The sequence below is a fragment of the Mus caroli genome, chromosome 2 (genome assembly GCF_900094665.2).
Source record: "Mus caroli chromosome 2, CAROLI_EIJ_v1.1, whole genome shotgun sequence".
NCBI lineage: Eukaryota > Metazoa > Chordata > Mammalia > Rodentia > Muridae > Mus > Mus caroli.
In genome coordinates, this window is record NC_034571.1 from 123,590,275 (window position 1) to 123,605,715 (window position 15,441).

The following is a 15,441-nucleotide window of genomic DNA, read 5'->3' on the forward strand; positions in this document are numbered from 1 at the left end:
ACTGTGCACATACTTTTGAAAGTTACACCTTGTTTCCAGACACTTCTTCATCTCTGCTTCTGTGTGCCATGAGCGTATCAGCCATTGCCACACAATACTATTGCCAGGATGCTCTCACCATGGGCCACAGAGTCTGGACTGAAATCTATGGAAACCCAAGCCCAAGAAATCTTTCCTCCCTCAGATGTTTCTATCAATCAGGAATTCTGTCACAGTGATGAAGTCTGAGCACACCTGCAACCCTCCTGCCTCTGTCTCCCAACTCTTGGGATTACAGACACGTACCGTAACCTTGTACAATCTGCTAAATCTTTCTCTTGTTTTGTTGTTGTTTTGTTTTTGAGACAGGGTCTCATGTAACCCAGACTGGCTTGGAACTCTACACAGCCAAGGATAACCCTGAATTTCTGAACCACCATCTCCCTAGTGCCTCCACACCCAGTTCTATGCTTGTTCAGGCTGGGCACTCACTCTGCTAACCTAAGTTACACCCCCAGGCTTAGATCTTTTTCTTAAGCATCATTTCCACCTTTCAGCTGAAGAGCTTATGTTTGTCTGTATGCAAGTAAACCAGTGTTCACTGTTTCCTCTCATTATCTTTATTTAGTGTTTGCTGTTCTAACCCTTTGCTTAGGGAGCTGGTCATGGTAAGTTTTACATTGCCTGGACACAGTTTCAGCACATTAGCAGGAAGAAGGAACCGAGAGCCAAAGGAGTTCAACCAGGAGAACTTTCTTCCTGCTGCTTCAAGGAAAGAAAAGTTCTCTATACCCATAACTCAGTTTAGCTCAGCCTAAGTGCTTGCTATATGGACCTAGCTTCTCATGCTGGCACTTAGCGCATCAGGGACATGTACAGTGATCCTCTGGGGTAGGTACCGGGTTTTGTTTCTCTTACAGAGGTGTCGAACAAAATTTCCCAAAGACACAGTGGTAGTTAAGTGAGTGAATGGTTGGAAAGACATCCCCTCCCAGAGGTGATTGGTGACTTTCTTTGGGTTATGGCCACGTGCAAAATTAAACTGTAAGTGGCTGAAGCTCTCTTCCCAGTACTTAAAGAGGCAGGAGCCAGACATCCAGCCATCGGAGTTGAGTAGGACATTGGGAGATAAGATCTACAGAACAAACTGGTCCACACATTAATCAACCTGAGAAAGGCAAAAGAAGAAGAAAACTATGATGGGGGACAGAGGGAGGTGAAGGGATAATGAGATGGAGGCAAAGGAAGAATACTTGGGAAAATAGTGAACATTATTAGTTACATGTTAGGCATGGTGGCACTTGCCTGTAACTGAGAGAGAGGCAGAAGGTGGAGGATCCTAAAGGAGGGCGGCGAGGCCTAGGTTACAAAGTGAGACCCTGTCTCAAAACACACACACACACACACACACACACACACACACACACAGAGGACAGGATCTTGCTATGGAACTCAACCAAGCATGGAACTAGTGATCTTCCTGCTTCAATTTGTCTGTGATCACCGGCATATACCATGTTTAGCTAACACGGGTATCTTAAAGATTTACAGTCTCCTATGATATTTGCTAATTCTTCCACATGACCCATCCCATGGTAAAAGGGTCTGCATCAATCCTTCAAAGGCTTTAGAGTGAGGGGATGTCTTCCCAGCCAGTCACTTTCTCATTAGCTCTGTGTCTTTGGGAATATTTGTTTGACCCCTCTGTAAGAGAAACAAAAAACAGTACCTACCCCAGAGGGTCATTGTATGAATTAAATCATGTGTGTGTGTGTGTGTGTGTGTGAGATGAATAGAAGGCACTCTACATATGCATAGTTCAGACAATTAACAAAGAACAAATATAACCATTATTGTAAATGGTTTCCTTTCTGTTTGCTGTGGCCTGATTCCCTCCAACTTCCTTGGGAATTACTGTACATTTCAAGGGAAACTCCCAAAGCCTGATTTTCACTCTGTAACTATAGTAATCCTAGCTGGCAGAAAGGTGAAATCCACAGACAGCCTTAGAGAGTTGGGGGGCCTGCTAGGCAAGTCCCCGCGTACTTCCTCAGGATGTTAGTCCTCGGACTTGCTTCTAAAGGTACTATACACCAGGATGTCCTCATTTCTAGCATGACAATGCTTCACCTGCCTGGTTTTCTGTTGGGTTAGGTAAGATCAGATAGAAACAGATGGATGCCTTCGGGCACTTAGTTAACATACCAGAGCATCCTCCCTAACCTGTCCTGAGGACTCTTTTTCCAGACTCGCTCTTACCTATTAACCTCTCTCAAAAGACATTTATTGGTCATCTCCAAGATGAAAGAAATACAGAACACTGCACACTCCATCTCTTTCAAAGCCAGGTATAATGACACACACCCTTAATCCCTTGTCTTAGGAAGCAGAGGCAGATGGATCTCTGGAAGTTCCAGGCCAGCCTGATCTGCAATGTGAAACCTTGGGTTGGTTTGTTTAATGCACATTTGCTTTGTGACAAGATCCAAACATAGTTTTCATACATACCTCATATTTCATGGTAAAAAATCCATCTCCTCCAATGCCTTCAAGTGCAAAGGCCTGGACAATTGGCCACTTCTCTACCACAAACATATCAAATATCTGTAAGTGACCTGGAAGAATCATACACCAATACACATCAAATACCATCCCGGACAGTTGGACCCAATCACATGTGGTCAAACAGGAATCATTTCTTACAAATTTACCAAGATAATAAGAGGGTTAGATATTGAAACTAAAAATATAAAGTGAAATTCAAGAAAAATTTAAATCACAAGCAAGTATTATAAATTCCTATTTCTCTACAGTACATTTACATTTTGGTTTTTTTTTTTTAAAGAGTACTATACTACAATTGATTTGTACCATTTAGTGAGTATGTTTATTTACAGACCAAAAGTTGGCTCTTTTATCTAAAGCCAGCCAATCAGCTTTCTCAAGTGAAAACTACCAAACCAAAAAGTTTCTTTTTTTTTTTTGGTTTTTCGAGACAGGGTTTCTCTGTGTAGCCCTGGCTGTCATCGAACTCAGAAATCCGCCTGCCTCTGCCTCCCGAGTGCTGGGATTAAAGGTGTGCGCCACCACTGCCTGGCTCAAAAAGTTTCTTTTCCAGCCAAGTGTAATGGGATTTGCCTTTAATAGCAGCACCTGGGAGATAGAGGCAGGTAGATTTCTGGAGTTTGAGCGCAGCCTGGTCTACATAGCCAGGGGCAGTTACACAGTGAGATCCTGTATCAAAACAAAACATCTTTTTGTAACAATAATTTCAATATTGAGGGGTTTTTTTCCTTCCTACAATATCAGCACTGATAGACTTGTTGATTCACCCCTGTAGTCTACATTGATTTTCCCTTTAAATCAGTGGTTCTCAACCTTCCTAATGTTGTGACCCCTTTTTAGAGATGTGGCAGTTCCTCATGTTATAGTGACCTCTAACCATAAATGTATTTTGCTGTTACTTCATATCTATAACTTTGCTATTGTTATGAATGGTAATATAAATACCTGAAATGCAGGACATACGATATGCAACCTCCAAAGGGGTCACAACCCACAGGTTGAGAACTGCTACTGTAAACATTTTTTTTTTCTTGCCTGCGTGTTTAAAACAGGGTCTCTATGTAGCCTTAGCTGGCCTGAAACTCATTATGTAGAACATAATTGGCCTCACCCTTATACAGAACTGTCTACTTCTGCCTCCCAAGTGCTGAATGGGACTAAGGGTATATGTTAAAAGATTTATCTTAATTATGTACATGTGTGTGTGAGGGCACCCGTGAAGTCAGATCCCCTGGGACTGGAGTCACAAGTAGTTGTGAGCTGCATGATATGGCGGTGAGAACTGAATCAGGTCCTCTGAAAGACCAGTATATGCCTTTAGCCATCTCTCTAGCCCCATAAGCCTATTTTTTAAATAGCTATTGAAATTAAAATTATAATTTTCTTAACATTTATAATTATAATTTATAATTATAAAGACACATTATATCTATAAGTAATAAGTAGTACAGACCAGATGTTAATTGTGCTAAATCCCTCATCAGTTCTCCTTGAGCACAGACAGCGTGCTATGCTACTGCGGTAACGTCCCAGCTATGAACAAGGAGCTCGTCTAAGAGAGCTCCTAGGTTCCATTCTGTTTGATTCTTTTCCTCAGTGAAAAGGGGTCAAGTGCTTTTCCAGCCAAATATCCATCAGGAAGGAGGACCATTCAATCCTCATACCAGCCAAGCAAGCAACATTCTTTGTTTCTTTTTTTAAAAAGATTTATTTATTTATTTATTTATTTATTTATTTATTTATTTATTTATTATGTATATAGTGTTTTGCCTGCACATATGCCTGCAACCAGTAGAGGGCACCAGAAATAATTATAAATGGTTATAAGTCATCATGTGGTTGCTGAGACTTGAACTCAGGATCTCTGGAAGAGCAGCCAGCACTCTTAATCTCTGAACTACCTCTCCAGGCCCCAAGCAAGGTTCTAAAATGGCTTGCTGTCAGATACTCACCTTGGGAGCTATAAGGAATACCAATCCTACTACAGTCTCGAACCATGTCCACAAAGCTGGAAATCTTAAATTCTTCTGCTGCTTCCTCATCTTCATACTAAGGGAAATTAAAAGAAAAATGGACTCTAATGAGAAACATCATTTAAATTCACATTATCAATGTATATTCTTAGGGACTGTATCTCCCCCCTCTCCCCAATACACACTGGGTCTCTCTGTGTAACAGTCCCAGCTGTCCTGGAACTCGCTCTGTAGACCAGGCTGGCCTCAAATTCATAGAAATTCACCTGCCTCTGCTTCCCAAGTGCTGGGATTAAAGGTGTGAGCCACCCCCACCAGCCTCAGGGACTGTCTTAAATGTCATTTATAAAGGACTATTCCCAACTAGGGAAGGATGGCTTCCTAAAGCCATCCTATTTGTTGGTCAAAAATAGTCTCCAATTCTGCATCTCATAAACAAAAATCAACTCAAAATGGATAGAGACTGAAATGGAAGAGATAAAATCTATTCCTCCAAGTGTCCCCAATAAGCACATGGAAAGAAATGTTCCTAATCAATACTGGGTAGAAACTGCCATGACATTCATTACAGGCAGAAAAATCTCAATTTGCTTTATAGTCATATTCTTCAGAAGGACCCAGAGGGAAACAGAAATAGAGATAGACACCAAGAAACCCAGATATAAATGTCACAAAGTTTAGGACAATTCTAACCTTCGCAGGCATGTCAGGTCTTTTGACACTATAATCCAACTCTGTCAACTATAAAGTTTAGACTCACTCAAAAAATTGCCTAATCAACTTACACATTAAACAGAATAATATTCTACAAGGCTGGCGGAATGTCCCTTTAATCCCAGCACTTGGGAGGCAGAAGTAAGCAGATGTCTGAACTGCCAGTCAGTCAAGGCTACACAGTGAGACCCTGTCTCAAACAGGAAAAAACAAAAAATCAAAAATAAAAGATACAGGAAGATCCCGTAACTATTTAAATAAACCTCCAAGTCTGTGTTGAGCAACATTTACAGCTATTCATGCCTGCTGCGCCCTCAGGCTGCAGGCTGGAAAGCCTGTAAGGGCAGTGTATTAGTTAGGGTTTTACTGCTGTGAACAGACACTATGACCAAGGCAAGTCTTTAAAAAACAACAAAATTTAATTGGGGCTGGTTTACAGGTTCAGAGGTTCAGTCCATTATCATCAAGGTGGGAGCATGGCAGTATCCAGGCAGGCATGGCGCAGGAGGAGCTGAGAGTTCTATGTCTTCATCCAAAGGCTGCTAGTGGAAGACTGACTTCCAGGCAACTAGGGTGAGGATCTTATACCCACACCCACAGTGACACACCCATTCCAACCAGGTCACACCTATTCCAACAAGGCCACACCTTCAGATGGTGCCACTCCCTGGTCCAAGGATATACAAACCATCACAGGCAGTCTGAGCAGTCGTCCTGCAGACAGACAGACGGAGGCTGGAGAAGGAGAGGCAGGACAGGAGTGGGCTCAGAAACCAGTGAAAGCTTCTGCTGTCTCGTTCAGGCAGACAACCCAACGCCTCACTGCAGAGAGCTTTCCCCGTGAATATTCACTTTTGTGTAAGCATGCTCAGACACAGGAGCTCTATGTTTCTAAAGGGGCTTCTGTTCCAAACCAACGCTTCCTGAAAGAAGTACTTATCCTGTCTTTTCTCCTCACCTCATTTTCCGTCATGCAATGGAAATGCAGGTCTGCTTGTGGACGTTGTACATCGTGGTGCGCACTAGGCTCCGCACCACGATGTACAACGTCCACAAGCAGTTTGACACTATAATCCAACTCTGTCAACTATAAAGTTTAGACTCACTCAAAAAATTGCCTAATCAACTTACACATTAAACAGAATAATATTCTACAAGGCTGGCGGAATGTCCCTTTAATCCCAGCACTTGGGAGGCAGAAGTAAGCAGATGTCTGAACTGCCAGTCAGTCAAGGCTACACAGTGAGACCCTGTCTCAAACAGGAAAAAACAAAAAATCAAAAATAAAAGATACAGGAAGATCCCGTAACTATTTAAATAAACCTCCAAGTCTGTGTTGAGCAACATTTACAGCTATTCATGCCTGCTGCGCCCTCAGGCTGCAGGCTGGAAAGCCTGTAAGGGCAGTGTATTAGTTAGGGTTTTACTGCTGTGAACAGACACTATGACCAAGGCAAGTCTTTAAAAAACAACAACATTTAATTGGGGCTGGTTTACAGGTTCAGAGGTTCAGTCCATTATCATCAAGGTGGGAGCATGGCAGTATCCAGGCAGGCATGGCGCAGGAGGAGCTGAGAGTTCTATGTCTTCATCCAAAGGCTGCTAGTGGAAGACTGACTTCCAGGCAACTAGGGTGAGGATCTTATACCCACACCCACAGTGACACACCCATTCCAACCAGGTCACACCTATTCCAACAAGGCCACACCTTCAGATGGTGCCACTCCCTGGTCCAAGGATATACAAACCATCACAGGCAGTCTGAGCAGTCGTCCTGCAGACAGACAGACGGAGGCTGGAGAAGGAGAGGCAGGACAGGAGTGGGCTCAGAAACCAGTGAAAGCTTCTGCTGTCTCGTTCAGGCAGACAACCCAACGCCTCACTGCAGAGAGCTTTCCCCGTGAATATTCACTTTTGTGTAAGCATGCTCAGACACAGGAGCTCTATGTTTCTAAAGGGGCTTCTGTTCCAAACCAACGCTTCCTGAAAGAAGTACTTATCCTGTCTTTTCTCCTCACCTCATTTTCCGTCATGCAATGGAAATGCAGGTTTCTCCAGTGTGCCACGTAAGGCAAGAGATAGCGGTAGTTGACGGGATTACAGTACAGATGGACACTATCTGATTTAATCAATAAAATCACATCTGCAAGAAGAAAAAAGCAAAACACCAAATTGTCAGAAGCTTTTCCTGCAGTTTCTGCTCGGGAAATTAGTAAGTCCACCTTAAGCACAAGACTATAGTTAAGCAAGTCAGAGTTTACATGGCCAGACCCTGGGCTCATTGCTAGTATAACAAACAAGCAAACAACAAAACTTCAAAAGCAAAACATACAGCTATTTCAGAAACAATGTAACAAAAGTCTAAATGGGTAATTATTTAATCAAGCAATAGTCAAGAGTGGACAGTAAGGGTTTTCTAGTGCCTCTGCAAAGCTCCCCCTATGGTGGCCTTCCAAATATGACAGTGTAAGCCCAAAATAAGTCAAAAGAGCAGAGTTCATTCCTGAAACAGTGCACTGCAAAGTTCAATAGTCAGAGCTGGGGTACCAGGCTTGGCCATGTTACTCATTTACTGACTGATGACACACTGACTGCATTCCCGGAGATGAAGCCTTAGCTACATACATGCTCAGCAAGCAATCTGTCACCCTCAGCCCATTTCATCTTTTTTTTTAAGACACGGACTCACTAAGTTGCTTCAACTGGCCTTGAACTCAATACATAGCTCAGGGAGGTACTGAACTTGCAATCCTCCTACCTCAGCCTCCCAATCAACTATGGTTTCAGGGCTGTGCCACTAGGACTGGCTAGGTATGTATGTATGTATGTATGTATGTATTAGACTATCTAGCCCTTGCTGACCTGGAATTCACTGTGTAAACCAGGCTGGACTTGAATTTACAGCAACCCTCCTGCCTTTTCTCCTAAGTGCTAGGATTACAGGCAAACGTCACCACACCTGGCTTCACAATGCACTATCAGTGAGGAGATAAGAATCAAATGGAAATAACAGGACCACTCAGTCAAGAAACGCATCAATATGGCAGGGACTCTACACTAAAACCAGTGTCTAAAATTCATGTCCAGAGGCTCATTTGACTCCGAGCAATTGTGAGCATGGACATTGCATGTCAGTCTTAGGACAGTTGCTGTGTATAGCAGCGAGCTCTGTACACAGGAAGAGGCTGGAAGGAAGGAAACACAGGCAAGTGAATGAGCTTCTGGAAACATACCAACAGATACAGATTCAGAACAGCAATCAACAGCGGTGACTCCCCAAGTGAACAAGGAAACCCAGGCAAATCCAAGAGCCATGAGACAGGAAATGGAATGGGGCAGAAACATTAAAGTAGACTGAGTGTCAAAAATGAACACAGTCATAATTCCAAAAGAGAAATGGGCTTTGCTCAAGGCTCCAATGGCAGGGCCACTCGGCCTCTCTCTAACAAGACCACGCTAGGAACTGGCAGAGTGAGAAAAGTGCAGAGAGAAGAAAAGAGTGTCTCTCTCTCTCTCTCTCTCTCTCTCTCTCTCTCTCTCTCTCGCTCTCGCTCTCACTCTCGCTCTCGTCTCAGCACTGGGCTTCCTCATGTTCTAGAGCCCCAGGTCCTATCCTAAATCAATTGCAGACTTCCTGCTAAGGGAGAAATGTCATGACACCTGAAAAAGTCGGCTGGCAGTGCACAAGCCACATGTAGTCAACATTACAAAGTGGGGGGCAGTGCACACACCACACATACTCTACACTGAATATAACCTTAAAGTTTTAGGATCCAAAAACAGATGTATCATAACAACTGCTAGCTAAATCTAATTACACATTTCATACTCTCAATGGACTCTGATATCTGACAGAGTAAACAGTCAGATAAAAGAAGAAATTATGGTCAGGTGTGGTGGCTTTAATCATTTAATCCAAGCACTGGGGAGCATTTGAGACCAGCATGGTCTACATACATAGTGAGTTTCAGTTCAGCCAAAGCTACACAGTGAGACTCTATCTCAAAAGGAGAAGAAGGAGAGAAGGGAGAAAGAAGAAAGCACGAAGCTGGGCATGCTGGCACGTGCTGAGGACCACAGCACAAGTTCAAGGAAGCCACTCTGATCTATAGAGACACCCTGTTTCAAAAGCAAATTAAACTCAAATAAGGCAGCAGCAGGAGAGTGAGAAGGGAGATGCAGGAGGACTGGAAGGAGGAAGGGGGAGGGGATGAGATGGAAGGGTCAGCCTGAGAAGGGAGACACAGGAGGACTAGCAAGAGAAAGGAGGGGGGGGACGAGATGAGATGGTAGGGTCGGCCAGTACGCTGGCACGAACTTTAAATCACAGAATTCTGAGTTTGAGGCCAGCCTAGTTACATAGCTTGTTCCAGGATAGCCAGAGCTCCATAGAGAGAAACTGTCTCAATAAATTAAAATAAATAATACATTTAAAATTATATAAAATGTTTAAAAAATATTTTTGAAAAGTAAGTACCTCATGTTGGCCTTTTCTACGCAGTGAGGCTAAGGAGGAAGCCTGTGGTGGCCTACTCCATTCATTCTGGCACTCAGAGGCATCTCTGAGCTCCATCTCTGTGAGTGTGATGTCAGTGTCATCTACACAACAAGTTCCAGGGCAGCAAGGACCACATTGTGAAACTCTGCCTCAAAACCCAAAAACCTAGAAGCATAAATCTGCTGATCTTAACTTTCTAACTATAAGGATTTAAAAATGACCTTATTAATTTGAAGTAAAATGCTTATTTGCTAGGCATCCCCTGTGCAAAATTATAGGGTAAAAGCACATCTTTGGGAATTTAAACACACTCTTTATTTTTAGTACTAAAATGTCCTTGCAATCATGAAATGTGTAGCAACTGGAAACTTCCAAAATAAATTCTTTCCAAACCACTACATGTAAGGGAAGATATTTTATTTTATATGTGAGATTTTTGTTTTGTTTTATTTTATTCCTATGGGTATTGTGCTTGCATATATATCTGTGTATTGCTTGTGTGCCTGGTAGTTGCAGAGAGGCCAGGAGACGGGGGTCTGATCTCCTCAGACCCAAGTCACAGACAGTTGTAAGTCATTGTCTAGGCATAGGGAATTGGATCCAGTCGTCTGGAAGAACAGCCAGTGTTCTTAACCACTGAGCCATCTCCCCAGATCCCTGAAAGAAAGGTCATTTTATTTTATTCAAGGCAAGGTCTTTCTATCCTAGCCCTGTCTCAGAATCTACTAGGTAGACCAGGCAAGCCTTAACCGCACAGAGATCCACACTAGGCTCTGCCTCCCAAGTTCTGGGATTAAAAGCTTGAAACACTTTTCCTGGCCAAGAAATTTAAAGTCAAAATCTGAAACAAACAATAAATTGAAAAAAAACTGATAGTGTCTCCTACTAACATTAGAAGCTGCATCTATGAAGTCTCAGCAGCATGACTGTCCAAGCATGGGCTGCACAGGGCCACCACCAATGGACACACCAACATGGGCAGAGAAAAACCCTCGAAGCCTCAACCCTACACACAGAACTGTGGTCACTGAGGAGATTGGATATAGGAATATATATATACACATATATAAATATACATATGTATGTATGTACATATGCTCAATAATAATTAAAGAAAAAACGAGGCCAAGGATTGAAAGAGGGAGAGGGACACATAAGAGGGTTTAGAGCAGTGGCTCTCAGCCTTCCTAATGCTGTGATCCTTTCATACAGTTCCCCAGGTTGTGGTGACCCCAAACCACAAAATTATTATTGTTGCTCTTTCATAACTGTTATTTGTCACAATGTAAATGTTTTTTGGAGACAGAGGGTTGCCAAAGAGGTTGCAACCCACAGGATGAGAAACATGAAGGAAAGGTTAGGAAAATGTGTTACAATGTATTATAATGTCAAAACCTAAAAAGAAAAGGACCCGATGAAGATCACAGTGGTGGCTGTGCATGCAAGCCTGCAGCAAGAGGCCGAGAAGCGCCTGCATCTGAAGCCAGCCTGATACTGAGTGAGAGCTTACCTCAGACGGGAAGGGAAGGAAAACCAAGAGAGGATGCTAACTCAAAGTACTTCCAGTCTCCTTTTTCTGCGATCATAAAAAAAAGGACAGCTTAACCTAAACTGTATGAATAGTATTGGGGTCTTTTCCAAGGTAAAATGTTCTCAGACAGAAAGATAAGGAAGAAAAAAATGAAGAAAGGATACTAACTCAAAGTCTCCTTTTTCTGTGATCTTAATAAAAAGAACAGTGCTGCCGGGCATGGTGGCGCACGCCTTTAATCCCAGCACTCGGGAGGCAGAGGCAGGCGGATTTCTGAGTTCGAGGCCAGCCTGGTCTACAAAGTGAGTGCCAGGACAGCCAGGGCTACACAGAGAAACCCTGTCTCGAAAAACCAAAAAAAACAAAAAACAAAAAACAAAAAACTATATGGATAGTATTGGGGTCTTTTCCAAGGTAAAATTTCCAGAGACAGTACAACTCAGAACTATTTAATAAAAAAACTCTTCACTGCATGACAGGCTTTCTTGTTTATTTTGTGGTGATTAGCAGCAGCCCTGGTGTCCACTAGATGCCAGCAGTCCCACAGATTGAGCCATGGCCATCAAAACTGTCTTCAGACACTGCTAAATGTCCCCCATCTGAGACCACACTACTCAAGTGAGATCATCTGACAGGGGATGTTTGCTTTCATGGCATCCCAGCTGCCTTGCAAGCGCCTTGTCTCTTGTCCAGTCTTACTTGTTTGTTCTATGTCTCCTGACTCATCTTGCAGACAATTTATAATGCTAAGGACACGCTATGAGAAGTAGCTCCTGGGCAACAGCCCACAGGAGCATCAACGCTTGCAGTGTCTCCAAGCCAGAGAAGGCAGACTGCAGGCAGAAAGCCTGCATTGTATTAAAGTCACACAAAAAACAATTCCCAAAGACAGCAGGACAATAGCCCCTTGTTCCTCAGCTAAAGATCCACATAAAATCTTCTTTCTCACAGAGCGGCTTACAAGAGCAGTCCGTCTTTGCCTCAAAGCAGAGAGTGCTTTCACTGGCAACAGCACACGATCTGAACCTTCAGTGAAAAGGAGCAGCGGGCAATCCTAAGAAAAACGAGCACCCTGCCAAGAGACAAAGCCAAACACCAATGTCTGCTCTTGGTCTCAAAGATGATTTACCCAATAACTGTATTCTGAAAACTGCTGCTGACAGTCCGTTATCCAGTGCATGACCAATAGGAATATTCTATTTTAATAGGTCAACACGGAAATGCTATTTTTCACTATTAAAAAGATAAAATCTTACCTGGTATAATCCTAGCTACTTGGGAGGCTGAGGCCAGAAGGCTGTCAATTTTAAGACCAATCAGGGGACCACACATTGTTCAAACAGTAAAACAAAATAAGGCATGAATTTAGTGGAGCTTTGGACTATTTAAATTCTGCTTATATTTTCCTATTAAAAGATCATAAACGGGGTGCTGAGTGTATATCTTTAATCCTAGTACTAAGAAGGCAGAGACAGGTAGATCTCAGAGTTCAAGGCCAGCCTGGTCTACACAGTGAGTTTCAAGCCAGTTAAAGCTATATGAGACTTTGTCTCAAAACAAATAAACAATAACAAAAACATAGAAACAGAAACAAAAAATCATGAACTGGGGCCGTCCAGATGGCTCAGCAGTTAAAAGTACTTGCTACTCTTCCACAGGACCTGGGTTTGATTCCCAGCACCTGAATGGTGATTTACAACCATCTGTAACTCCAGTTCCAGGAGCTCTGATGTCATCTACTGGGCTCCAAGGGCCTCAAGCATGCGAACACACACACACACACACACACGGTACACATATATACATACAAGCAAAATAGTACAATACAGTAAAATTAAAATTAAAACAATTTTTACAAAAAGATCATAGCTGGGCGTGGTGGCACACGCCTTTAATCCCAGCACTCAGGAGGCAGAGGCAGGTGGATTTCTGAGTTCGAGGCCAGCCTGGTCTACAAAATGAGTTGCAGACAGCCAGGGCTATACAGAGAAACCCTGTCTCAAACAAAAAAAAATCATGAATTAAGGGTTCAAAGAAATAAATGACTCTCTCCTGCCTTTTGCTAATATAATATAGACTTACCATCTAGAATTTCTTCAGAAAATCCCGTTTTCTCAAAATCAGTGGTATTCTGACTGTACAAACCAAAAAGCAGATAATTTGCCAGCTCTCTACAGCCTTCATTGTACCTGCTGTCAATTCCTGCAAAGCAAAGAAGGCTAGGATTAGCTGGCCTATACCATGGAATACAGTAAAAGCCCATTTAGTAAGGCCTTGATGGCCAAACCAGGTTTGTGCTAAAACTAAATAAACAACCCCTTGTAAGAGAAATGGGCTGAGGCATAAGGTACCTTCCTTGGATCTCAAGATCTACACAGGTCGGAGAATTAAGCAACAAGATTACTAAGGCTATTAATTCTGAAAAGCATTTTTTCTTTCAGTTTTTACTTTACATGTATAGGTGTTGAACTTCCATGTGTATGTATATCATGTGTGTCTGGTGTTCAGGGAGGCCAGAAGAGCACCCTCCATGATCTATCAGATCCCCTAGAACTAGAGTTATAGATGGTTATGAGTCACCATGTAGGTGCTGGGAATAGAACCTGGGTCGTCTGGAAGAACACCAAGTACTCTTATCTATGAACCACCTCCAGCCCATATGAAGCATTTCTTACGGGCAAAAGGAACCAGAAAATATGGTGTTCTGTGGATTTACTACAGACCTTGGAATATTTTGTTAGCCTAAGAACAGATCTCAGAGAGATCCTCATGAAAAATGTATATGATCAACTAAAAACAAGTTAAAGTGGTTCGAAAAAGAGGAGGACAAGTGGACAGACTAGCACCCACTAGCCCTTCCCAAACATCAGAAGCAGTGTTTAGACTGCACTGTAAGGGGTGGTGCAGTGACACACACTCCTGCAGACGACCTTCACTAAGGTTAGTCTAGAAAGGCTGGACCAGAGACAAAAGGAAATTACACGACACTGTCTTTACTTCTGTCTCTCAATGACTTTGCCATCCGAGGACTACAGCTATTGGCAGGATGGAAGGATCAGAGGCAAGCAACTGCTCTCTATGTGGTTTTGAAAAGAAAGGGTTGGGCTGGTGAAATGGCTCAGTGGGTAAGAGCACCTCCAAGGTCCTGAGTTCAAATCCCAGCAACCATATGGTGGCTCACAACCATTCATAACAAGATCTGATGCCCTCTTCTGGAGTGTCTGAAGACAGCTACAGTGTGCTTACATACAATAAATAAATAAATTTAAAAGAAAAAAGAAAAAAGAAGCCAGGTGGTGGTGGTGCACGCCTTTAATCCCAGCACTTGGGAAGCAGAGGCAGGTGGATTTCTGAGTTCGAGGCCAGCCTGGTCTACAAACTGAGTTCCAGGACAGCCAGGGCTACACAGAGAAACCCTGTCTCGAAAAAAAAAAAAAAAAGAGAAAAAAGAAAGAAGGAAGAAGAAAAAAGAAAAAAGAAAAGAAAGAAAGGGTTGTAGCAGGCACAGTGGCGCCAGGACTTGAATACTAGTATTAGGGAGGCAGAAGCAGGCAAGTCTCTGAGATTGAGACCAGCCTGGTCTACAGAGCAAGTTTCAGGACAATCAAAGGCAGGCAGGCAGGCAGGCTTGTGGCGGGAGGTCCCTCTTTATCTCACTAACACCCCTCTTAATATTCACCCTCATTAAGATGGAACAGATGTCACAGGAATGAAAACTGGGAGATGCGAGCCCATTGTGTACCTTCCATGACAGCGTTACTAGTATCTTCCTGAGTCAAGGCTACAAACTTACTCTTACAGCACTGACCTAGGATGCAGAGGATTCCATCAGGCTGAGACTTGCTGCTCTGGGTCAGGACACTTTGAACCTGGCGGAGTCGGCTGCAGCTGTAACAGAACAGAGTTTCTTGAGTGCCGTAGTGTGAGAGTCCCTAAAAGGTACATGCAAGAGGAACGGTTTGTTAGGTAAGGAAAGTGGTGCCTAGCTCTTTAATCAGAACTTTACCCTTCTTTTCCATGTTCTGAAAGACATTTAGTGTAAGTGGTCTAAGGACTGCCTGGACAACTGATTATGAAAACCGTCAGTAGCTCTTTGGCTCAGTGGAAGATGGTACCAGGCCCCATTCATAATCAGTCAGCTGATGCCAACAAGTTCCAATGTCTTGTTACTTTTGCTGATT

At 43.0% G+C, this 15,441-nt stretch overlaps 1 protein-coding gene across 3 annotated transcripts in view; it reads right to left on the reverse strand.

Moving 5' to 3' along the window:
- C2H20orf194 (chromosome 2 C20orf194 homolog) overlaps positions 1–15,441 on the reverse strand; it is a 133,143-nt gene that overhangs the window by 98,600 nt on the left and 19,102 nt on the right. For 2 of the 3 annotated variants that reach the window (XM_021151883.1, XM_021151874.1), the window contains exons 2-6: positions 15,069–15,148; positions 13,343–13,462; positions 7,250–7,374; positions 4,497–4,593; positions 2,488–2,594 (exon numbers count right to left, since the gene is read on the reverse strand). In XM_021151883.1, coding sequence (XP_021007542.1) covers positions 2,488–2,594; positions 4,497–4,593; positions 7,250–7,374; positions 13,343–13,462; positions 15,069–15,148 — 529 coding nt within the window. Of the gene's footprint in view, positions 1–2,487; positions 2,595–4,496; positions 4,594–6,189; positions 6,216–7,249; positions 7,375–13,342; positions 13,463–15,068; positions 15,149–15,441 lie in introns of those variants that run through there. The other variant, XM_029484467.1, reaches the window with a different exon arrangement.